The sequence below is a fragment of the Phyllopteryx taeniolatus genome, chromosome 4, assembly GCF_024500385.1.
Source record: "Phyllopteryx taeniolatus isolate TA_2022b chromosome 4, UOR_Ptae_1.2, whole genome shotgun sequence".
NCBI lineage: Eukaryota > Metazoa > Chordata > Actinopteri > Syngnathiformes > Syngnathidae > Phyllopteryx > Phyllopteryx taeniolatus.
This window is the reverse complement of record NC_084505.1, coordinates 24,748,861-24,773,535: the sequence shown is the minus strand read 5'-3', so window position 1 is coordinate 24,773,535 and position 24,675 is coordinate 24,748,861. Positions and strand designations below refer to the sequence as shown.

The 24,675-nt window shown below is 40.7% G+C and overlaps 1 protein-coding gene across 5 annotated transcripts; it reads left to right on the top strand.

The window, feature by feature from the left end:
* The first annotated feature begins 304 nt into the window (after positions 1–304).
* On the top strand, positions 305–24,565 carry uso1 (USO1 vesicle transport factor). Of its 5 annotated transcripts, XM_061770842.1 has the most exons (26): positions 305–568; positions 2,092–2,178; positions 4,358–4,422; positions 4,725–4,801; positions 5,010–5,021; positions 6,052–6,152; positions 9,397–9,499; positions 9,578–9,633; positions 9,717–9,837; positions 10,426–10,604; positions 11,546–11,686; positions 11,767–11,855; positions 12,582–12,736; positions 13,763–13,968; positions 14,672–14,692; positions 17,816–17,926; positions 18,301–18,419; positions 18,519–18,700; positions 19,268–19,389; positions 19,467–19,605; positions 20,795–20,964; positions 21,429–21,494; positions 21,577–21,675; positions 21,763–21,867; positions 22,397–22,612; positions 24,076–24,565. In XM_061770842.1, exons 1-26 carry the CDS (start codon positions 503–505, stop codon positions 24,148–24,150), a joined length of 2,883 nt encoding a protein of 960 aa, XP_061626826.1. In that variant the 5' UTR covers positions 305–502; the 3' UTR covers positions 24,151–24,565. The 5 variants fall into 5 exon arrangements, with proteins under 5 accessions (XP_061626826.1, XP_061626830.1, XP_061626827.1 ...); XM_061770846.1 differs by lacking the exon at positions 21,763–21,867; XM_061770843.1 differs by lacking the exon at positions 5,010–5,021 and having other exon boundaries at positions 306–568.
* Positions 24,566–24,675: the final 110 nt, after the last annotated feature.

Sequence of the window (24,675 nt, the reverse complement as noted above, 5' to 3'; positions counted from 1 at the left end):
CGCTTTGGCATTGACAAAGTTATGACTTGATTTCAATGTCCATGCATTGCCTTTGATGGGTTTCCTTGTCTTTATTGTACGGCATTTTATGGAACCGGATGCACCACAATGTAAAAGCTTCCTTGATCTTATTTTCTTGCCGTCCAACACTTGAAATCCGCTGCCGACTTTGACCTCCCTATCTTAGCGTAGCCGTCGGCACGAAGCTCAAAATGGACGTGTCGTATCTACCAATACATAATTTCACATCTGTGGTCCTGGCCCTTTAAATGTGCCACTGATGGGCCACGTAGCGCCACGTCCTCGCGCATGCGCATTCTCCTTCTCCCGCGAGGAGTTCCGGGGTCGCTCTGTCACCTCACAAACAAAAAAAAATAATAATAATTTTAAAAAACAAACACATACACGATTGTGTAAACTTTTCTTGATATATTTTTTCTCACCCAAATCATTTAGAGGAGATTCTGGAGTGTCGTACTTACCCAAGGGGACGTCTGAAAAGATGAACTTCTTCCGAGGAGTGATGGGCGGCCAGGCAGCCGGGCCGCAGCCGACTGGAGCGGAGACGGTAGGAAGCTAACCCCGGCTGACTGCGATTAGCTTAGCATTTGCTCCTAAACACTCCAAAGACGGTTTTAAAGTGCCTTTAAACTCCACTTAAAGATGCCTATCATCATCATTTAGAACCTTTACGATACCATATATGTGGTGTCTCCCCATAGTATGAATTAATTAGCTTCGTGGATGCTAATAGGCTAATTTTGCTAACCTGTCATTTACTGGCGTTGTTACCTCCAGCTTATTATTATTGTTTTTTTCTTTGTATTGAATATATTAAGCGATTATTAACCAGTGTAATTGTAATGAATTTTATATCGTTTTCTCAATACAGCTCTCATGTATGTCTTATTCTTTGATATAATGTTATTTTTTAATATAAATCAAGGATTCTACTAAAAAATAAGTAATATTGAATGTTTCATTGAAACATTGTCTACAATTGAGTGTTATTCGTTTATCAGCAACATTCAAGTACAAAATACAAGTCTTGCTTAACAGGCTCGGTCACATATTGATCCAATCACATAGTTGCTTTCGCTGCATTCTTTGATTTCTGGTTTGTTTGTTTCCTTTCTATCAGAGGTGCAACAATTATCGATTAAACATCAACTATTTTTATAATTGATTGTTTAAAGGCATTGCTTAACTTAAAATGGTCCAAATCCTCAGATTTCAGCCTCTAAACAGTAAATATTCTCAGATTTCTGTAGTCCTGAAAGATTATCTTTTTTTTTATTTTATTTTTTTAAATCAAAGTAAGACATTTACAAACACCTGCTTTTACTTTGGAAAGCATTGATCAATATTTTTCCTTATTTTCTAGCATGTTAGAGACCAAACCAGTAACTGAATCATAGTCAATTTATGGAAACAAATAAGTCAATTTAATTAAAAAAAAATATATATAGTTATTTTCAGCCATGGTATGAATAATCTGTAATTGACATTTAGTTGCACCTGAAGCAGCCTCACAAATGTATATCAAACTAGAAGGTTAACTTTTGCATTAATCAATACCCAAGAAGTAGCTCTCAGTTTCAAAAAGGTTACTCCCTCTCATGTGATATTGCTTAGTTGTTGTTTATTTAGATAATTGTTTGATCATTAAACACTACCAAATAAACAATAATTGGAAAACATATTTTGCATTTATTTTGCAAAAAACATTTTTACTTGATCAATTGATGGAATAATTGATTCTAAACATATTTGATATTGACAGCTGTTCAGTCATCTGTTTTATTATTCTTGGACAGATGTAATTTATTTGTTTAAGTATAATATTGAATGTTTCATAGGAAGACATTATCAACGATTGAGTGTTATTCATTCACCTGCAACATTTAAGTATAAAATGCAAGCCTTGCCGAACAGGCAAAGTATTGATCCAAACACATAGTTGCTTTATTTGCATTAATTGGGTGGTTTGTGTCTTTTTTATGCCATGTAAAATAACACCAGAATTGGTGTTTCTCATTTTTAGGGCAGAAACATTAGCTTTATAACTAATAAAACTTCCTCTGGTGACAGATCCAGAAATTGTGCGACAGAGTTGCCTCGTCGACTCTCCTAGAAGATCGCAGGGATGCGGTCCGTGCGCTTAAATCCCTCTCAAAGGTAATGTATCAAGTTGCCAAATTGTAAACAGTTTTTGGGCAGCAAGGTGAACTACTGGTAAGCACATCTGTCTCACAGTTTTTAGTAGTGTTACCAAAACTGCAATCTTGGTAGTATAACTGCATAAACTACCTTGATACCGATACTCTTTCAGCCACCTGCACGACATCCACTTGGACTTGTGACTACAGTTCACAACATTATCAAAGGCAGACAAGTAGACATCTTTCGTTTAGCTTTTGGCTAGCCTAGCATTTTAGAAAGCCCTAAAATAAATCATAAATCAACGATGGTGCTGCCAAATGGAACTAAACTAAAACATCACGAGTAGCAGTGGAAAGACAAAATGCGGAACTTAGAATATTTAGTATGTGTAGGAATTCAAAATATTATTGAGTCATCATAGTAAATGAAATAATGTAAAAAAGGGCTGCAACAAATACTCAAGTACTTCGAGGACAAAAAATAAAAAGGCTTTGGGATCCGCATATTTAACTCATTCACTGCCAGCCCTCTCAGTTTGATACTATGTGTGTATACAGTAGCTGCCTGTTAATGGCAGGAAGGAGTTCATTGTGAGACTCCGCAGAGGAAAGGCACGACGACAACGTGCTTACGCCATCAATACGAGGCGCACATATTTGATTCAAGGAGCGGGGAAAATGTCAAATGCACTATTATAGTTTGCAAACCGCGTTAAACACAACAAAGAAGAAGATGGTGATGACATCAGAGGAGATAAATGCGGGCGGGAAATAAGACCAAAAGTGCATTTCAGACTGAGCAGAAAGGTGAACACCAAATTGCGCTTATCTATCACGGAGCAGTGACTGCAATTGACTTTTCATGCTGCCGTATTTGGATTTGTACAACATTGCAGGGATCATGTGCATCTTTGAACCACAGCGAGTACATTATTTAGTGACTTATAAGTTTAAATTGTGCTCATTTGTCGCATCGCTCTGTCAGCTGCCTTTTTCGGTGACTATTTTCGGCTCCTCAACGATTTGATTGACAGCTGTGGCTCATTTCTTTGATGTCCGTTAGGTACTTAATGAAAGTTCTTAAGCGTAGCTTTGGTTAATAATATGGTTTTACATTTCGTCTGTTTGGAGCCTGTGGAGAAGCATGCTTTAGAAATGGCGCGCTTATGTACATGTTTGAGTACCATAAGCTTGGCCCTGCGTGTTCCATGGCATTATTTGACGCCTGCAGCAGTAGTTGGCCAACAATTAAGATTGTTTCACGTTACGCATGACTATTAAAGTATTGGTTCACGTTGTGCCATTGTGTAATTTGTATGTATTTGTGCTTCCTCTTGAGGTGTCTTCATTTGACTTTAGTCAGCTGGTCTATAAGCTCATAAATGCACAGCCATGACCCTATACTGTATTATATCACATGCTAAAATGCTAGCTGCTCAAGTGAAGGTAACACATAGACTGTGTATGCCTTTTTTAATTAAAGCCTTGTTTTTTATACTGAAACAGTTGATTATCAAAAAAGAAAACTAATTGGTCGCAAATTATTAAGTGAAATGGCTTATTTTTTTTCTTGTGTATTCATAATTCCTCTTTAACCAAGCAGAAATTAAAAAATATATTTAAATTAAAAAAAAATCTCATTTATGCGAATACTCGATTACCCGATAAGATTTTTAGTATAATACTTGAATACTAAAATGTTCAATAGCTTCAGCTCTCTCTCTCTCTCTCTCTCTCTCTCTCTCTCTCTCTCTTTTATATATATATATATATCATTTAGTAATTAATTTTAACTTCCACTCTAAATGTCAGCTTTACCGATGCTTCTCCTGCTCTATGTTGCGCTAAAGATGTCTATCGCCTTATGCGGTTGTTATGGTCATAAAGGTAAAAAGGCATGTATTTTACGTGCTGTTTTTAATTTTTCAAGTGGATGACAGACCCGCCGTTTAGTAGAATTATGGCTATTAACGAAATACTGTTCTAATTTTGGAGGCACTTAAATTTTCACTGCTCTGTCACGCTTCATGCCAGCAATAAAATGATCATATATGAAACATGACCAAAATATTGCCAAGAGTTGTGTGTTGAGTTGTATTTCCATGAGTTTATCAGGACAAATGGCGCTCTGAATAATTTAGCTTTTAATGTCTTGCACCTGTGTGTCTTAAAAGAGTTAACTTTTTGTTTTGTAGAAATATCGCATGGAGGTTGGCACACAAGCGATGGATCACTTGATAAACATCCTGCAAACTGACAGGTACGTATCAATGCGTTTGAGACTCGTTTTGTCATCCGGGGAAAAAAAAAAAAAAATTCTCAGGAAAAAGAAATAATCAGTTTCACACTGAAACTTTCACTGCCTTAACACCTTTTATTAATTGTACAAGCAATGTTTTTTACAAAGCTGGCTTGCGAGTGTCAAAACGAAACGAAAATAAAACTAAATATATGATGATATATGGTCACAATTCGCAATTTAAAACAGTTCCCAGGTGTCTTATGAACATGACTGTGACATGCTTTTGTCAAAAAAAAAAATTTCTTGTCTCCTTGACTTAGGTCTGACTCTGAAATTCTTGGCTATGCTTTGGACACGCTGTACAACATCATCTGCAACGACGAGGAAGAAGAGCAAGGTAGTGAACACGTCGTGACTGATTAGAAATATTCAATTTAATAGTAATGATTAAAAAAGGCAACTTAGTTGTCAACTTTGACATTTGCTGTTCTTCATGTGAACAATCACCTTGTGCATTTCCCCTCGTCCTGTACGCCGACAGTGTCTGTTTTAAATGTAAAGTGTGTCGTCTCTCTCTTCTTCTCTTCCATGTCTTAACCTCACAGACGAATCAGAAGGTAAAACTTTTTGCATGCTGTGCATGATTGTTCCCCCCCTTTTTTTTTTTTTACCATTACCATACACCAGCTACCACACGAGTCATAGCTCATTGTTGAAAAAGGCAATCATTAGTAATGCATTTCAAGACACTTGTGTTGCCATTGCTACTCTCCTGAAGCTAGAGGGCTTCAAAGGAGCTGTACGGCTTTGCCTTTTAAATGGAACCCAGCCAAAATCGGCCCACAATGGTGTGCACTTTCATTCATCCAGCAACACAACATCCCACAATCAGATAATTAGATGATGTCAGCGTCTGATGTGGGGGGGGGGGGGAAAGAAATGAATCTGAAAACAATTCTGAATGCACATCTTTGGTCGGTGAGAGAACCAGTACAGAATAGAGGCAGACTCGAGCAGGATTTTGAAATCCTGATCCGGCATTGGCGGAAACTGCACCCTGTGGTGTCCTATCCAAAGCTAGCCGTAGCGACACCCCCGACTTGGGGAACTGCAGCACACTTTCAAAACGGCGCACGTGGGTTGCGCTCGAGTATAAAGGCAAACTAAGCGAGGGACGGCCGCAGTGACGTTGGCAGGGTCGCCCTCCGCGTGAGTATAACGAAGCCTTTAGTATTGCGTGCGGCTGCATGGTTTCCCGAAAAACCCAGAAAGCACCTGTGCGGCCAGACCTCATATTAACAGCATTCTAAATAAAGAAAATAGAGCATCGTTACTAAAAGTAGATGAATAATCAATTTATTTAGTAAAAAATGATATTTTAAGGGGTGTGCGATTATATATCGATTTGTATAACTTGAACCAGTGCAATATCCCACTTCACTTCTGTTAGGCGTTAATTTTGCTGGATCCCTGTGTGAAGAAGGCTATAGTTAAACTACTGATCGAATGAAGGAGCTTTCACAGTGTTGTAGTATAGCCGACAACTAACTGTGGCTGAAGAAGGCAAATTTCTTCCTGTGTTTCCTTGTGCTTCTGGCACAACCTCACCTGTTATTTCCGCCTCTTTTTGTTTTTTTTTTTGTACAGATGAAACTTCCCAGAAGCAGGCAGATGACCTGGGCGCCAAGTTCACAGAGGCCTTCATCCAGGACTCCGAACACATCACGCTGCTCCTCACCATGCTGGAGGTACTGCTCTCTGTGAGATGGGGGGGGGGGAATGGCCTTACCATTAGGGGTAATACTACCACCTACTATCCTCACATAGTAGCCGGGGGGCCTTTATTTAGTCTACTACATTGAGTACCAGGCATTTATTCAAGAGAGGAGGGCTTTACTTATATAAATGTGTTTTTATATTATTTGATGATATATATTAGGGGTTGAATGGATTAATCGAAGCATTGACTTTACCTCTCTGCAATGACAGAGCTTTAAGTGAACTAATTGCCAATCACATTTTGGCATTAACAACATGGACGGTTCACAGAAAACAAGTAGCTTTACCTCAAATGTGTGGAATACAAATTTTTTATTTATTTGTTTTTAAAAGCGACCGGGAGCACGGTCACTTGCCAAATTTACAAGTCTATGGGGGACACAAGCCAGTGCAAACTGTAGGCCGGTCCCAAGCCTGGATAAATGCAGAGGGTTGCATCAGGAAGTCGAAGAAGAGGTGGAAAGCGGGTTCTTCGGCAGAAAGAGAAGAGGAAAGCACAAAGCCTAGAACTTAATGTGGGGACTTTGAATGTTGGGACTATGACAGGAAAATCTCGGGAGTTGGTTGACATGATGATTAGGAGAAAGGTTGATCTATTGTGTGTCCAGGAGACCAGGTGAAAAGGCAGTAAGGCTAGAAGTTTAGGGGCAGGGTTTAAATTATTTGACCATGGTGTAGATGGGAAGAGAAATGAAGTCGGGGTTATTTTAAAAGAAGAGTTGGCTAAGAATGTCTTGGAGGTGAAAAGAGTATCAGATCGAGTGATGAAGCTGAAACTTGAAATTGAGGGTGTTATGTATAATGTGATTAGCGGCTATGCCCCACAGGTAGGATGTGACCTAGAGGTGAAAGAGAAATTCTGGAAGGAGCTAGACGAAGTAGTTCTGAGCATCCCAGACAGAGAGAGAGTCATGATTGGTGCAGATTGTAAAGTAGTGGTAGGGGAGAGTGTGGCTAGACAGCATAGGATGGTGGTGTGTAAGATGACTCGGGTGGTGGGGAGGAAGATTAGGAAGACAAAGGCAGAGCAGAGAACCAGGTGGTGGAAGCTGAGACAGGACGAGTGTTGTGCAGCTTTCGGGAAGAGATGAGACTGGCTCTCGGTGGACAGGAGAAGCTTCCAGAAGACTGGACCACTACAGTCTAGGTGATCAGAGAGGCAGGCAGGAGAGTACTTGGTGTATCTTCTGGCAGGAAAGGAGAGAAGGAGACTTGGTGGTGGAACCTCACATCACAGGAAATCATACAAGGAAAAAGGTTGGCTAAGAAGAAGTGGGACACTGAGGACCGAGGAGAGACGAAAGGAATACATTATTTGACTTGAGGATGTTGATGGAACAGTACAGAGAAGGTCAGAAGGAGCTACATTGTGTCTTTGTAGATCAAGAGAAAGCCTATGACAGAGTACCCAGAAAGGAACTGTGGTACTGCATGCGGAAGTCTGGAGTGGCAGAGAAGTATGTTAGAATAATACAGGACATGTACGAGGGCAGCAGAACAGTGGTGAGGTGTGCTGTAGTGAAAGCAGGGAGCAGGTGGAGGAACAGTTAGAAAGATGGAGGCATGCACTGGAAAAGCAGAGGAATGAAGATTAGCCGAAGTAAAACAGAATATATGGACATGAATGAGAGGGGTGGTGGGGGAAGAGTGAGGCTATAGGGAGAAGAGATAGAAAAGGTGGAGGACTTTAAATACTTGGGGTCAACCGTCCAGAGCAATGGTGAGTGTGGTCAGGAAGTGAAGAAACGGGTCCAAGCAGGTTGGAACGGGTGGAGGAAGGTGACAGAAGAGTCTCTGCTAGGATGAAGGGCAAAGTTTATAAAACAGTGGTGAGGGCAGCCATGATGTACGGATTAGAGACAGTGGCACTGAAGAGAACAGGAAGTAGAGCTGGAGGTGGCGGAAAATGAAGATGTTGAGGTTCGCTCTCGGAGTGACCAGGTTGGATAAAATTAGAAATGAGCTCATCAGAGGGACAGCCAAGGTTCGATCTTTTGGAGACAAAGTTAGAGAGAGCAGACTTCTATGGTTTGGACACGTCCAGAGGAGAAATAGTGAGTATATTGGTAGAAGGATGATGAGGATGCAGCTGCCAGGCAAGAGAGCTAGAGGAAGACCAAAGAGAAGGTTGATGGACGTCGTGAGGGAAGACATGGGGGCAGATGGTGTTCGAGAGGAGGATGCAGGAGAGCTTACATGGAAAAGGATGACACGCTGTGGCGACCCCTACTGGGACAAGCCGAAAGGAAAAGAAGATCCTCAAATATAATAAAATCACAAGTACTTTGCATGGCCAACTGAAAAGGCTGTAGCCACGCCCCCCAAAACATAACGAGTGTTTCATTCAAGTGTCAGCCTTCATCCCACAGATACACGTGCCTCTTCCTCCTTCCACTGGTCCTACGACCTCACCAATTTAGTCATCTAATCCTCAATCACATTTGGACACCTTCACGGTCTTACAGACTGTTGGAACTCTAGCAACAATCCATGTAACACAACCACAGGGTCGCCACAATACATTATTGCAAAGAAGTCCCTCCTCCTTTGATTTTTTTTTTTTTTTTTTTTTTCTTCTTAGTATTGTAGCAATCCCGCAGTTGTGTTCCGTGAATTGGTAAACTCTATAAGTTCTGACTGTCTGTGAGGCTGCGAAGGTGTCTGAATGTGATTGGATGAGCAAGTCAGGGGCTGGGGCGAGTGCAACTGTGGACGGCGGGTAGAGTGATTTTGTGTTTGGCGGGGGAAGGCCCAATTGGTTAGTGGGTGTGTCATCCACGAAAGACATACGCCTCCTGTGAGTCCACCGCTCCCTTGACTAATCAGTAAAAAAGGAAAACAAATTCTCTCTATAATAGACAATATTATTATTTTTCCATGTATTTTTTCATTATACCCTGATATTAGTTAACAAATAAATGTTTATAATACTTAATAATATATTATTGATGCATCCCTTTGCTTGACAGGTGGTGTAATATGTAATGTTATTCCCAAAATATGTATGCGTATAAATAAATGCCACACGCTGAATAATTGGCTTTTCCTCATCTGCAGTTGAATAATAAATGTCTCTGGCCACTATTTGCGGAAATAATTTTTTTTGTAAGTGCGCCGCTGCAGTACTTTCTCTTTCAACTTTGCAGTAAACGTCAGCTTTACAGATACCACGTCTGCTCTGACCTGTCTTTTCGTTGCACGTTTTTCTTGTAGGAGTTTGACTTCCACGTGCGTTGGCCCGCTGTGAAGCTGCTGACGGCCCTCCTGAGGAACCAGTGTGTCCAGCTACAGAGCATCATCCTGGTCAGCCCCATGGGTGCGTTTGTGATCCATTGTTTGCCGCATGTCCTCTAGCTTTCTCCGGTATGTATAGAGCATATATTTTCACCTGCAGGTGTCTCCAGATTGATGGACCTATTGGCCGATTCCAGAGAAGTGATACGCAACGATGTGAGAACTTTCAGATTTGTTTCTTTTAATACCGATTTATGGACACTATGGCAACCAAATTGACCCATTTCCCATCCCCGCAGGGCTTGCTATTGCTCCAGCAACTGACCAAAGGTAACGCGGCCATCCAGAAGATTGTGGCCTTTGAGAACGCCTTTGAGCGCCTCCTGGATATCATCACAGAAGAAGGCAGCAGCGACGGAGGTACAAGGAGCTCCCCTGCAGGAATTCTTACTATATAAGTGGACACTATCTTTGATTTGTTAATAAATAAATTAATGAATTGTTCATGAATCTATTCTAGGTCGAAACAGCCAGCTTCACAAAACATTTCCTGTACAGGTAGTGTTTAATGCAGGGGTGGGCAAACGTTTGTGCTCAAGTGCCACATTTGATCACATTTAAAAAATCGGTGACAATGTTAAAAATCGTTGTGTGTGTCCCTCCCTTTATCAAACCAATTGGCATTTTCCCACCCACACAATGCGCAGAGGATTTAATTTTCTCATCCTGCAATGTTCTCTAATACAGTGGTGCCTTGAGCTATGAGTGACCCTACTTAGGAGTTCTTCTAGATGCGAGCTTTTCAATGCAATTATAATGGGCGTCAGTTATTTGCGGATTTTGGCTGTTCACGATCGGGCCTGGTCCCTATCCCCCAATAATAGCGGGGGTCTATGCTGGTGCCTAACATGTTATTGTAGTGATTTAATCCCTTGTAAATACAATCCACCCTGGTGTATTTCCTCCAATAAAGCTACACGAAAGATTGCGTGTCACGTCTGTGCGCAGGCATTGTGGTCGAGGATTGCCTGCTGCTACTGCGCAACCTCCTCAAGAATAACAGCTCCAACCAGAACTTCTTCAAGGAGGGCTCCTTCATTCAGCGCATGAGGCCGTGGTTCGAGGTCGGCGATGACAACTCAGGCTGGTCAGCACAGAAGGTCACCAACCTCCACTTAATGCTGCAGGTACCATACAGCATCATTGTTGGGCTTTTTTTGTATTTTTTTTTTTTTTTTTTTTATAAAACACTGTTTAAGGCTGGGTGATATGACCTTAACATAAAATCTCTTTTCTTTCACAAAAATCCTATTTCTGCTTGTGATCGTCCCCCCCAGCATTAACTATCAACTTTCACATGAATTATAGATGTTTTTTTTTTTTTTACAGATTATTTGAATATAAGTGCTTCCCCTTGAAAAAATGTCCCATTGGTCAAGATCGTAATCCTTTAATGAGTGAACAACATAAAATGCGCTGTCAAACCGCATGGCTCAGCTGTTGCATTTATCCGTTGCTAGCTCTCCCACGGTGTTTTCTCATGTAGAGCTGTACAGCTGAGACACGGCGACCTCCGCAAAGTATTTGCTGATTGGAAGCACATAGCTAGGGTCAAAATGTTCCAATATGTGGATAAATCACTGCTTTTGCAACATATAAATGGGCACTGTCTTTGGTAAAGTTTAGCATCAACGACTATACAATTGCCTTCCACTGGGCTGCTTTCTTGCCATATGGAAAATGATGTGAAAGTGGTTCTGCTCTTGGTGTTCTCTGTTTCTTAGGAATTAAACTGCCTAGCCATTTTTGTGAAAAATAGTCTCTAGAGGGGTTGGAAAAGTTGCTGACTATAGCGATCAAATTGCCAAATCACTGTGCTTTTGTGAACTACTTTGTCAATCGGCTCACACCCACGTTGTTAGTGTATGAAGTGCACGTCAGCGGGAATGCGCTTTAAACTACGGAAGCCAACAAATGAATCTTTAAAAAAAAAAAAAAAAAAAAAAAAAAATGAGTTTTTTCCTGACATAGACACTTTACTTCATCAGTAAAACTGTAATCGCTCAGCCCTCGCTCTGTTTTATAGAGACACAACCGAAATGCTCTGTGTTGTGTTGGTTGATCCCAGCTGGTGCGAGTCATGGTGTCACCGGTGAACTCGCCGGGAGCTACGGCCAGCTGTCAGAAGTCCATGTATCAGTGTGGCCTGCTACAGCAGCTGTGCACCATCCTCATGGCCACCGGCGTGCCGGCAGACATCCTCACCGAGGTATATCGCAATCGGTAGTAGACAATTGGAGAAGTAGGCTTGTTCCGTGTTTCTAACCGTATGTCGCCGCTTCCTTACAGACCATCAACACTGTGTCAGAAGTCATCAGGGGGTCACAGGTCAACCAAGACTACTTTGCATCCGTCAATGCGCCATCGAACCCACCCAGGTAAAACACTGCAATATAAAGTACAGTAATCCCCTCGTTCATTTGCTGAAAAACTCATCTATCAATGTTTTTGTACTGTTTTTGCAAATCCCTAAAATGCCACAAGATGGCGGTAAAGCCCTGGCTAAATAACAAAGTAGTAATCCCCCGCTATTCGTGGAGGGTAGCGACCAAGCCCCGCAACGAACCAGGAAAATCTGCAATAGATGCCACCCGAAAAATTTGTAATTGCCTATAGATGCCACAAAATGGCGGCAAAGGACTAATTTGGTCGAAACGAAATTCCTCAGCTCACTTCAATTGTCTAAATGAAATTCCTCAACTCATTTCAACACAGTGATGTTCCATGCCAACATACCACAAGATGGTGCCAAAGTAATGCATTTTTTGCATTTGACCTGACCAAAAAAACTAAATGGGTGAGTTTTTCAGCAAATACGGATAATTTCCCCCCAAAAAATAGCCAAATAGTTGAATTTGGGAAGGCCAAACCACAAATATGTGGGGGTTCACTGTATGTTGAAGAGACTAACATCTCTGTACGTCGGAGGTGGGGTGACGTTTAGCCTGGGTTGTTAGTGGAAGTTACACAGTTTTCTCAGTGCAGGTGAATGTTGACGCACACTGTTGTCAATCACTCTTGGGTTCAGCCTACATAGGCAAAGCGAAGGGGTTTACTGTACATCTGAACAATGTCCTCAACTCTGCTCTTGTCATTGACTGTAGACCTGCCATTGTGGTCCTGCTCATGTCCATGGTCAACGAGAGGCAACCCTTTGTGCTGCGCTGCGCTGTGCTCTACTGCTTCCAGTGTTTCCTGTACAAGAACCAGAAAGGGCAAGGGGAGATCGTGGCCACTCTGCTGCCCTCCACTATCGACGGTCAGTCACACTCTTCATATGAGTCAGCTGTTATAGGCAACCCTTCGTTAGCAGGGAGGCATTTTATATGTTGAGGCTCTTTGACACAGAGATGCTGCGTCAGAACCATAAAAATTTTGCACCACAGACTGGTTTCATGGGAAGACATATTTTAACGGACCAGTATAGAAGCAAATCAAAACAAACGATTAAAATACAAGTCAGCATTACGCTGAATGTAGTTATCGTAGGAAACAGTAAGAGCCCTGCGCTTGTTTCTCTCCAATGAGCCAGTCTTGTGTTCCATACATAGCACAGCACGTTGTAAGATGCGACATCGTAGCCAGGCAAAAAAAATAAAATAAATAAAGGCCCTCTAAAGTGACCAAAAAATGTCCTGTAAATTTAACACGCCACAGAGAATAGTATTGTTAACAAGCTGGACAAATTTGAAATTTGGAAGTGACAATTCTGTTGAATGGCCACTGCATGAAATGTATTTAGAAACAAATCACGAAAATGACTTTAGTGGGTCTTATAACATTCTTCTGTTTCACTGTTGCTATTGCACTTGTGCTTTTATGTATTTTAGGATAGACTTGCATGTTTTTTAAGTGACTGTGCTACCGGTCTCATTAGCTAGCGACACAAGGCTAACCGCGATGTTCATTCACAACAAGCTTACTTTTTCGCCCTCTCGGAATATGAGAGGCGGACACCCCATGAGTTGTGGAGGCATAGGAAATTTTTGGGGGTCTGTGTGATAGAGGCCCCTGAAAGTTTGTGGAGGGTTTACATATGTGCCAAGAACCCATTTTTTGTTTTGATGTAAATCAGAATGATGTGGCCCACCAGAATGCAAATGATAGGTCACGTGCTGTCCAAACAATAAATTAATGTTGCCCTTTACTGCCTCGATGATGGCAGAAACGATTTTAATTTAAAAGGCGGAGCCTATTGTTACAGTTTGTTTAATGTTATGGAGTTTATTCTCCAGTGTTATCGCCAATGTGAAGATCAACCTATTGTATTGCGTGCGCCCCTCAGCCAATTCCATTTCAGCTGGCCAGCTGCTGTGCGGCGGCCTCTTCTCGGCTGACTCCCTGTCCAACTGGTGTGCATCGGTGGCCCTGGCGCATGCCCTGCAGGACAACCTCACCCAGAAGGAGCAGCTGCTGCGGGTCCAGCTGGCCACCAGCCTGGGCAAGCCTCCTGTGTCCTTGCTGCAGCAGTGCACCAACATCCTCTCCCAGGTAGACAGGCGAGAAATAGACGCTGTTAAGGTGTTGTGGGTGGGGGATAGTGTTTGAGTGCAGTGGTCCTCAAACAGGTCCCCGGACCCCTCTGGGCATCTGCGAGCCGTAGCCTGCGGGTCCGCAAAATAATTAAAACTTAAATTAATGATACAAAATACAATTAGGTATTTTTTTTGTTTGTGTCATTTTCAAAAATGTTATTCACTGCAAAACTCCATCTTACCATTTCTAGTCTAAACTAATTTGATTGCGGATAAAATAACTAGTCACCTGAAAAATTTACGTCTTTAGACAATTTCCACTTTTTTCAAGCTATAAGTAGAAAAAATGTTTACTGGAATAAGTTTTTTTTTCTTATAACAATAACAAATTTCTCTATTGTAGTAAACAACAAAGCGTCCAAAAAGATTGAATGCAAATGCTTTGTATTTCAAAGTTAAATGCAACTGAACTCCATTTAGGCAGTGCTTCTCTCGCATAGCACTAGAGGGAGCTCACGCACCTCTTCTCTACTCCATTTTGATAATCACCGTACCTTTGACATTTAGGGGTACACATGGTAGTGATGTTTAACTGGCATTATGGTTAGGGGGCCTTGCAAAGATTTTTCTCCTGTTAAGGGGTCCCTCAACCCCAAACGTTTGAGAAGTCAAAGTTGGAGCCTCATTGATTAGAGCGATGTCACGTTGTGGTTTTTCAGGGTGATAAGATCAGCCGGCGGGTGAGTAAAGTGTGTGTTACATGTGTTTGTGTGTTGTTTGAGGGTGTGTGTGTGTGTGTTTTTAAAAACATTTTTTTTTTTGCTGCTTCTCGGCCTGGCTTGTGTAGGAGGAAGTTGTTTTTTTTTTTAATGGTGGGGCGCTTTGTGTGTGAAAGGGATAATGGTGACTAGCAACTCGTGGTTCCCCTTTCTTTCCTGTGGCTTATAATCAGGCTGCACTGGTGCACAATTGGCCCTTTTTGGCTTTTCATTTACTGTATTTCTTCATGTAGGGGCCCTCCTTAGCATTTGTTTACTCAACTGCAGAGTGCCAGGCATCTACTGGCATTTGCGGGACTAAACGGTTATTGTATTCTGTTGGGGAGACGGACGTTATTTGGACATATTCATTTTTATAATGATAAGTCTTTTTTTAATCATTTATTTCATCAATTCAATCATCAATTTATTATATTGAAATAATTATAAGAATTTATAATTCTGATATTGAATGATATGAATTCTATCTGATAATGTTACCTTCAAAGGTGGATAATTGCCAGGTTGACTGCCCGCTTAACAAAAAAGAATTGACACCCCCAATGTTTAATTGGAATAACTTGTATTATTACCATTTATAATATAATTAGACTTTACACCGATTTTATCGGGCCGATCATTATCGGCCGATATTTAGCATTTTATGCTAGTTCGCCGGATCGGCTCCGCAAAAGACATTTACTCCGCGTCGCCATCGTGCACAGTATATTAGAATCCAAAAGCTAGTTTATTTTTAGCCTTGTCGTACGTCTTTTGACAAAGTATTGGAAATATCTGATGGCCAATAAAGTTATTAAAAAAAACAACAACAAAAAAACATCGTCGGCGGTGTGGAACAGACAACACATCTGAGACAGACAACACGTAATGCCCGGATCAGACTACAAGACAAATTTGCTCTTTCACGATTGTACTGTCAGACTACTGCAATAAAATCTTGTATTCCGATACCACCGCATCCCGTTTTTTACGATCATTGGGCTTTTATCTTGTCAACTCAAATGCGAGCGGATACACTTTATGGAGCCAAGGAACATATTTTACAATTGAAAAATCTCACGGAACACCAACAAACAAAAGATTTCACAAAAAGTGGATACATTAATTACTCTATGTACTTCCTGCCATCTAATAGAAGACCATTTATCATTTGTTCTGTCTGTCACTATGCCTCACTGGCATAAATAGATGAACAAAGATACATTATTTATTGTAAATGTAATTATTTTGAGCAATTAAGTACACTAGTATATACAGTAAATGAACAGGTCATTTAAATAGACACATTCCTCCATCTTGTGATCGGTTATCGTTTTTTTCAACTTTGATCGTCCCCAAAAAACCTGATCGTGTAAAGCCTAATTATAATGATTCACAACATTTGCATCATCATCAATTACCACACGCCAAAAATATTAGCATTAAAATGATTATTCGCAAGCGGCAAAGTTACTTCATTAACCAGCGCCAAAAATTCCAGCTTTACAGATGCAGCGTCTACTCTGCAGGCGTTCTACAAGCCCATACTGGCACAATGTATTATCTTTTCTCTTTGTGTGTGTGTGTGTGTGGGGGGGGGGGGGGGGGGGGGGGGGGGGGGGGACTTTAAGCACAGTGTCTTTTTGTGCAAATGTAGTACACCATTTTTACCCATGTTGGCCTGCAGTGCAAATACTCGTACTTATTCAGTGAGTGCTGAGCATATTTCTACAGTATGAAGACAACATTCACACATACAGAGAAGCTCATTCTGCTTTGTTTGTCCAATAAGTCCATTTGTTTGTTTCACTTTTGTGCATTGCGTCCTACTTGGAGACAAATTCTGAAAAGGTGATTTTTTTTTTTTTAAATTATTTTATTTTCTTTTTTTTTCTTCTCCCAACCACCTCCCCCCCTGCTCTAAGCTGCATAGGTTCTGAAATGCTGTTCAGTTTTTAGCTTGTTGCATGTGGTTCGCAGCCTGCAACTGCGGCTTCTTGCCTCGCCACTGTGGTTTTAAAACATAATACTTTTTGTTCCCTGCAAGAGGTGGAATGATTCATTATGGATGAAAGAAAATCATTTGGACAGTTAAATATTTAGTCTGTATTCAAAACCCTGTCGTGTTGTGTAATATTCATTTGAGAAATGTCTTCTCTCCCCTATATTCCAAGATTATGTTGTAAGATATGCATGTATTGCTCAACCTAACCACATCCGCTGTTGCTGTTATTTATTTTATTTTTTTTGTCCTAACCCTATTAATAGCGTGAAGGCTCTCTGATTCAGATTCCGTGTCATCAATATAGAACAGTGAAAATGAAAAAAGATGGATAAATGCAGAATTTTGAGTGAATGTAATTTTTTAAGTTTACATTTTTTTATTTAAACATTTATTGTTAAATATTTTGATTGTAAAATGTTTCAAGCAATTTTAAAATGTAAACTTTTTATTTATATTTATTGTGATTAAAGTATATAATTAAAAACATTTTAAAAGGGAAATTTTATAACAAAATATAACAACTCATAGTAAAAACATTGTTTTACAAAATATTTAAATTCAAAATGTTTGAAAAATAACATTTAAAAAAAAAAAAAACATTTTTCAGAAAGAAAACATTTTAAATAACAAACTGTTTGATTTAAATATAAAATAACAATCAGTTCAGGGTGTACCCCGCCTCTCGCCTCCCGAAGATAGCTGGGATAGGCTCCAGCACACCTGTGACCCCTAGTGAGGATTAGCGGTATGGAAAATGAATATTTTTCTTTTTAATTTTAAAAGGTACAAAAAACCATTACTTTTTAAAGCATTTTCAAGCAGTGTAAATGATGCTTGTAACTAATTGTGGGAAGTCATTTTATTAATTTTTGTTGTCGTTTTCTTTTAAGCTGCAAAAATTTGACTGAACATTACAAATTTAATCGTTTGCCTTTTGTTTAGATTTAGCTTCCATGTAGCACCCTCATAAATCTTATTAAGACAATTTTATGCAGTCACCGTTGAATTTGATTAACATGTACGTCATCTCCCGTGGCTGCTTCCTGCAGTAATTCTGATTTATATAATATTATTCAAGATGTCTGTGTTGTGTTTCACAGGGCAGCAGGGTGCAAACCAGGGTGGGTCTCCTCATGCTGCTGTGCACGTGGATCAACAACTGCCCCATCGCCGTCACACACTTTCTCCACAATCAGGAAAATGTCCCCTTTGTATCCTTGGAGTGGGGAGTCATGCTCAATCCGTGTTTCATACGTTCTCTCTGTTTTCAATTGGCCATCCAAAATAAAAATAGAATGAATGATTATTTTGTAATTAAATGTTTGGGGGGGAATTTTCGTAATTCAATTTTAAGCTCGGATCAAAAATATGAAATTGCAAAATACGCCAGAGGACTGAGTTTGATTCAAATATTTGATTGTTTCTGTGACCAGGAAGTTTGGTAAATGAGCATTAGTAAACCTAAGTTAGCTTCCTAGCCCCCACAGTTAGTCAACCAAAACATATGCACACATTTATAATGGTTGTCTTCACTGCTAATGTAAATAGTTTTCTGTAATTTTCCTTGACTCTTTGGCTGCAAAAGCTCACAGCACAGATCTCTGAGAACCTGGGAGAGGATGAACGTCTGGTGCAGGGCCTGTGTGCGCTGCTGCTGGGCATCTGCATTTACTACAATGACAACTCACTTGAAAACTACACTAAGTGAGCTCCTCGCCTCTGCCATGCTACAAGATCACTTGTTTACTTGCGGCCCAAGATTTGTTTCTTTTTTTTGGGGGGGGTGCTTCTCTTCCTCCTCAGAGAGAAGTTAAAGCAGCTGATCGAGAAGCGTATCGGCAAGGAGAACTTTGTGGAGAAGCTGGGCTTTGTCACAAAACACGAGCTGTACTCGCGCGCCGCCCAGAAGCCGCAGCCGGTTTTCCCATCACCGGACCAGATGCTCTTTGACCACGAGTTCACCAAGCTGGTCAAAGAACTGGAGGGTCAGTACACGGGAAACCTGAGTTTTACTTTTCACCCATAGGAAATGATGCAAATAGAAATAATTGCTTTCAAACTTCCCCATCATAAAACCTTTATGATAACTGTCTAGGTGAGGTTTTAAGTTAGATTTGACATTCCATAGAAGAGTAAAAGCGAACAGGGCTTGTAATAATAATTGATATTAAAAGCCTTGAGAGGTATGCTGAGGTCTTGTGAAAAGGCATTTGTAAGGGGAGTCAATCAGTTTGAATATGGAGAAAAAAGCAAAATGTGCATAGTTGAACATTTTATGCTGGCTGGACTGAGCTCATGTAAGTTACTTGTAAAGTCTTGTGTGAGTTGTGATGACAGCCAATCTATTTGAAAATTGAGCCAAAGAAAAAGCATGTGGAGTTCATCCTTTGATACTCGGGAGATATGTTATCATTTGTTCCTTCTTTTTGTACCCCCCCCCAAAAAAAAGCCAAAGAAAAACTCAAACGTTCTGTTTCGTCAAGTTTTGTCTGACTTTTGAAGCGTATTTTCCAGAATACTTCAAAACTGATTTTCCCCTCTGATGTAAACAGGTGTGATAACCAAAGCGGTGCACAAGTCCAGCGAGGATGAGAAGAAGGAAGAGGAGGTCAAGAAGACGTTGGAGCAGCACGACAACATCGTCACGCAGTACAAAGAGCTGATCAGAGAACAAGTAAGCCCCCCCTTCTTGAGGAAAACTCGCGCTGTGCCCTGAAGTACTTCTGCAACTGATTTTCCGTCTGTGGTCAGGACTCCAAGATACAGGAGCTGAAGGAGCAGGTATCCTCCATGACCACCCAGACTGAACAGATGCAGACCGCCATGGGCCAGCAGCTGAGCCAGATCCAGCAGCACAAGGACCAGTACAACCTCCTCAAGCTCAAGCTGGGTGCGTTCACCTACCTCACTGCATAGCTGAATAATGCCACCACCATCGAATGCTTTGGATGCGCAAACTATGGCCCCATGTTGTCCGCTCCGTTCTTTCTTCCGACCCACTGAGCATTTGCATTATCATGAGTCGTGTAATATTTATTGCATTTTTTTTTTTTACTTAAAATTGGTTAATTAAAATGTATTTCTTTTTTTCATTCATTCATCAATAATTGATCAAATAATTCGATTACAGGAAAAGGTCAAAGCAATATCTTTGCCTCAAAGTTTCACAGGATCGTTTTTTCCCACAGACTCTTACATCAGTTGCACATATTACTCTATGTAGAAATAAGTTGGCGCGATGGCAGCGAGTCAGGAGGAAAGAGTCTGTTAAAGACTGAATGTTCAGAGGTTGGGAACATTACACATTTAAGATGAAGTGTGATGTGTACCACAACAGCCCGTCTACGATCGCCAACACAAGGTAACGTCGATGTTAGCAAATTTAAAATAACCTGCATCTTATATGCAAATGATACTGCGTTTAATCATACGAAGTCTATTTTTGTCAGATTAATCGATGGGATAATCGGTAGAATACTCAATTCTAAAAATATTTGATAGCTTTCCTAATCCCATTTAATAATAGTCAATTGATTCATTATATATAATGAAATGGTAATAATTATAAAACAAACACTTTTACTAATATCTTTTGTATTTTTACAAATCTTTATTGGAATTTTCTTTATGTGATAGTCTATTCTAAGAGTTATGAGGAAAAAAAGTTAGGGATCTCATTTGTTTACATTTTTTATTTTATTTTATTTTTTTACACTGCGCATTTGTAGACAAAGACAAGCTCAAGATAGGCTGGAACGGCTTTTTTAGCAAGCCAATTTTCCGTTGTCACCTATTATAAGCGAAATAGTGGGTATTTTACAAATATATATAACTTTTCTATTTTTGTTGTATGAAATAATTGATTAGTTCTGATTAATTATAAATAATACAATAAAACATTATTTTTATTAAAATAAAGTAGTTTACATATTTAACATACACTTGTAACTTTTTTAACCTCATACCCCCACTATGAATGACCTGGCCCATCTGTCCGTTTTAAAAAATCAAACGTGGACCTCGAGCACTAAAGTTAGCCCACCCCTGATCATATGGATTTTACGTGTGTGTGTATATAGGTAAGGAAAACCCGAGTCACGCCAACAACACGCTGGGAGACGGCGCCCACTTCAATGGCATGCAGACCGAAGAGGTGGCGCAGCTTCGAGAGGAGATGGAGGAGCTGCGCAGTCAACACGCCCTCCTCCAGACACAGCTCAGTGAAAAAGACGCCATCATTAACGCCCTGGTTAGTGGTGACTTTTGTCTTTGTACACCACCACATTGGATTTTCAGTCAAATTTAACATGACTAAAATGTTGACTTTCGGCTTTCATTTCAGAGGTTTCACATAAATATTACAATTACCATTTAGGAATGAAAGCCGTTTTATGCAGAGGACCTCCATTTTCAGGTGTTCAAAATTATGAAGGAAACCTTGGAAGCTTCACTGCCTCAAAGGAGCCATATTGTGCTTTTTTTCCCGGAATTCAAAACAGTTCTCAGGTGTCTTAATAACATGTTAGTGACATGTTTTTGTCGAAGTACCCCGAAGATCAAGAATTTTCAGCACACCTTATGCAGCCCGTTTACCCTATTCGCAGATTTTCACTATTTGTGGCAGGGCTCGGTCCCCGTGAATAGCGGGGCTTCACTCTACACCACAAATGCATACTGTGCATTAATTTTCTATGCTTGTGTTTGTTCTCTTAGCGGTCCGAGGGGTCTCAGCCAACCGAGGGTGCCACAGTTGGCTCAGACAACACAGAACTCCTCAAGGTGACCGTCACATCACCACTGATGATGATGATACACCGTGCTTGTGTTATTCATCAGCATCATCACTTGGTGTCGCTTCCAGGAGTTGGAGCTTCTGAGGAGTCAGGTCCAGTCGCAGGCGGCCGAGATCAGCCAGCTGAAGACGAAAAACGAAGGCCTGCTTAGAGGAGCTGAAACTGAGGTAAAGACAGGCAAATTTAGGACTTCCCCCCCCCACACACACACACACACACTTGATGTAGTTCATAATCAAACTGGAACTCCTCAGTCTTCAGGTGCTTCCCCGAGCGGAGACACCTCAGCAGACGCCGCCAAGGTGGCCGAACTGGAGAGCAGACTAGCGGCGCAGACGTCAGAAACGGAGAGACTGAAAGTGTGTGGAAAAATATCTCTCGCTGGAACTTAAATTAATTATTTAAATTGGTTACAGTTTTCACCTGCTATATTGGGGTTCCTCGTTTGCGCACTTGCTATACAGTGTATATATATTTTTTTTGTGTGTCGCGGAAATCCCGGCTATATTGCGGTTGACAATAAATATTTTCTTTATGGGGTTTTACAGTATACTTACTGTAATATCCTGGCATGTGATAAAGGAGACCCACACTGATGCACTTTTCAGCTGTTTATTGAATGCTGGGAAACAGTAAAACACATCAACAAAATGAGAACTGCAGAGTCTGACCTGACACCACCCCACCAGGCCCAGCCCCTTAAAGGCATATATGTAACACAAAGAAAGTACAATATGCACAGTATTTTCTATTCATTCTATGCTTGCAATTTGTTTGTGTTAAAGTATGTTTGCAATTTGTTTAAAAATGTTTTTTTAATATGTTTAAATGTGATTAAAGATTGAGGCAGGGCTCAAACTCTTTCCTATGTCGTCGTCCACTCCTCAGGAGGAGGTCCGGGGCCTGACAGAGGGGCGGGCGCAGCTGGAACAGCAGGCGGCCTCAGCCACCAGCTCGGCGGCCATCCTGCAGACGGAGACGGCCAAGCTTGAAGCGGACGTCCTCGAGTCCAAGAAGGAGCAGGACGACTTGCTCATGCTGCTGGCCGACCAGGACCAGAAGATCCACAACCTCAGGCAGAGACTCAAAGGCCTCGGACAGACGGTATACAGTAGAACTGATGATGATAACCTTAGTCCTGGAAATGGAGCTTAGTGTGACGTAGGAAAGGGCCTGTCAACACTTGGTAATTCCAGCAATATTTATAAAACGCCACTTGGTGACTGTATCACTCGGTTAATGCTGAAATAGAAGACAACTTTTGAAGATACCTGATGATGATAACCATAAAACCAGAAATTGACCTTACTGTGAAGTAGCAAGGAGTCTGGCTACATTATGAGCAATATCACATCACTTATTAATGCCTGACATACCCACAAAATGCAACTAGGTGACGGTACTGCTCTGTTTTAAAACTAAAATAAAATAAAACTACTTCCGTTCAAAGATTCCTGTTGACGATGATTATGTTACTGAATCAAACTGAAAGTAAAACTGCAGTACTTGTGCTTTGAAGACGCCATATGACACTGAAAGGATCTGGCAATGCTTAATTACAACAATACACGTAGAACACCGCCAGGTGACTGTATCTCTTGGTTTTAAAACTAAATAAAGACTTAAGAGTTGAATTTGTTCCATAGCCAAGCTCGTATCTCAAAACACTCATACCTCAAGTCTCATATCTCAAATGTAGCATAATAACGTAAGTAGAATGTAAAGAATTGATTTCAAAACTAGTTATCCATCAATTCGTTATCTATGTAGTAATATGATGAGGCGATTAAACATTTATATATTTTCAGTCATAACAGCCCTCTGAGGGAAACCGGAACCACGCTGTGGCCCATGACAAAATTAGTTTGATACTTTTGCGTTCATTCAATGGGCATTGTGTCGTGTGTGTGTGTGTGTGTGTGTGTGTGTGTGTGTGTGTGTGTGTGTGTGTGTGTGTGCGTGTGTGCCTTGGCCATCAGGGGGTAGTATAATACAGACACACCACACAGATTTAACGATGAAACGCATAATAACACCGTCGCAATAACGATACCAATAACACCGCAACAAAGCTGCAGTCATAGCTTGTTGTCATCTAGCGGGCGTCTCATGTTTTTGCTCTCTACTCAAAGCAAACAAATCGTCCGAGTGATGGCTCATATCTGGAAAGAATCATAAGTTGGCTCACTCGTAAGTTAAGGTACCACTGTAAAACTAAAATAAAGTAAAGCTACTCAACCGTTGACCGACACCTGACACCACGTGTAATGGCTCCTTCCTAAAATAGACGCCTCCCTTTCGCCATCTGCGATGAAAATATATAATTACTTTAGTTCGCAGACAGTATTAACAAGGCAACTTCTGAACCTGTTTAAATTCTGTTGTTAACCAAGTCAGCAGCACCTGCCGAAGTTCCAAAGAGTTTTAGTGTATGTTGGTCTCGGCCATCTAAATACAAGCCCCCTGGCTACTATTTCCTTTACAACAAGGCTGGGGGCCATTTTAGTTGACCTGCATACTACGTTTATGAACAAAATGTAACCACGGAAGACATTTTGTACCCGCAGGTGGACGACGAGGATGAGCTGGACACCAGGGAACAGGCTGATGAGGACGACGAAGACGAGGATTTAGAAGACTAGAGGACCAGCGAGAGGAACTTGGACTTTGATATCGAAGCAGGTGTCACTCGCTCTCTGTCTCCGGCGATTGCCACGTTTGCTCTTCACGCCCCACATGACAATGTGTTCACCTTTTTTTAGCATCTTGAGTCAAAGGAGCAAGTGAGTGCGTTCATTTCCTAGAGTTAACACGCTTCAAAACAGCAACAACAAAAGTTCATTTAACTCACCTGACACATTTAGACACATTAAAAAAGAAGCATAAATATGTTCAATTGCTCTACGATATGCTGCATAAACTGACACAAGATGTAAAAACGGGGGGAAAACATTATTTTTGTCATCAAACTATACTGTGTAAACATTTATGAGCCAACTTGAAAACAAGATTATGGAAGAATTATAATTGTTGGTAAATAAAATTTTACTAAGTTAACATGTTGCTTGTTTGCATTTCTTATCATTATAATCACATTTTCACAGATATGTGTTTTTGCTGATGGGTGTGCCCTTCACTTTACATTGCAGTCTCTCTTGTTCAACACT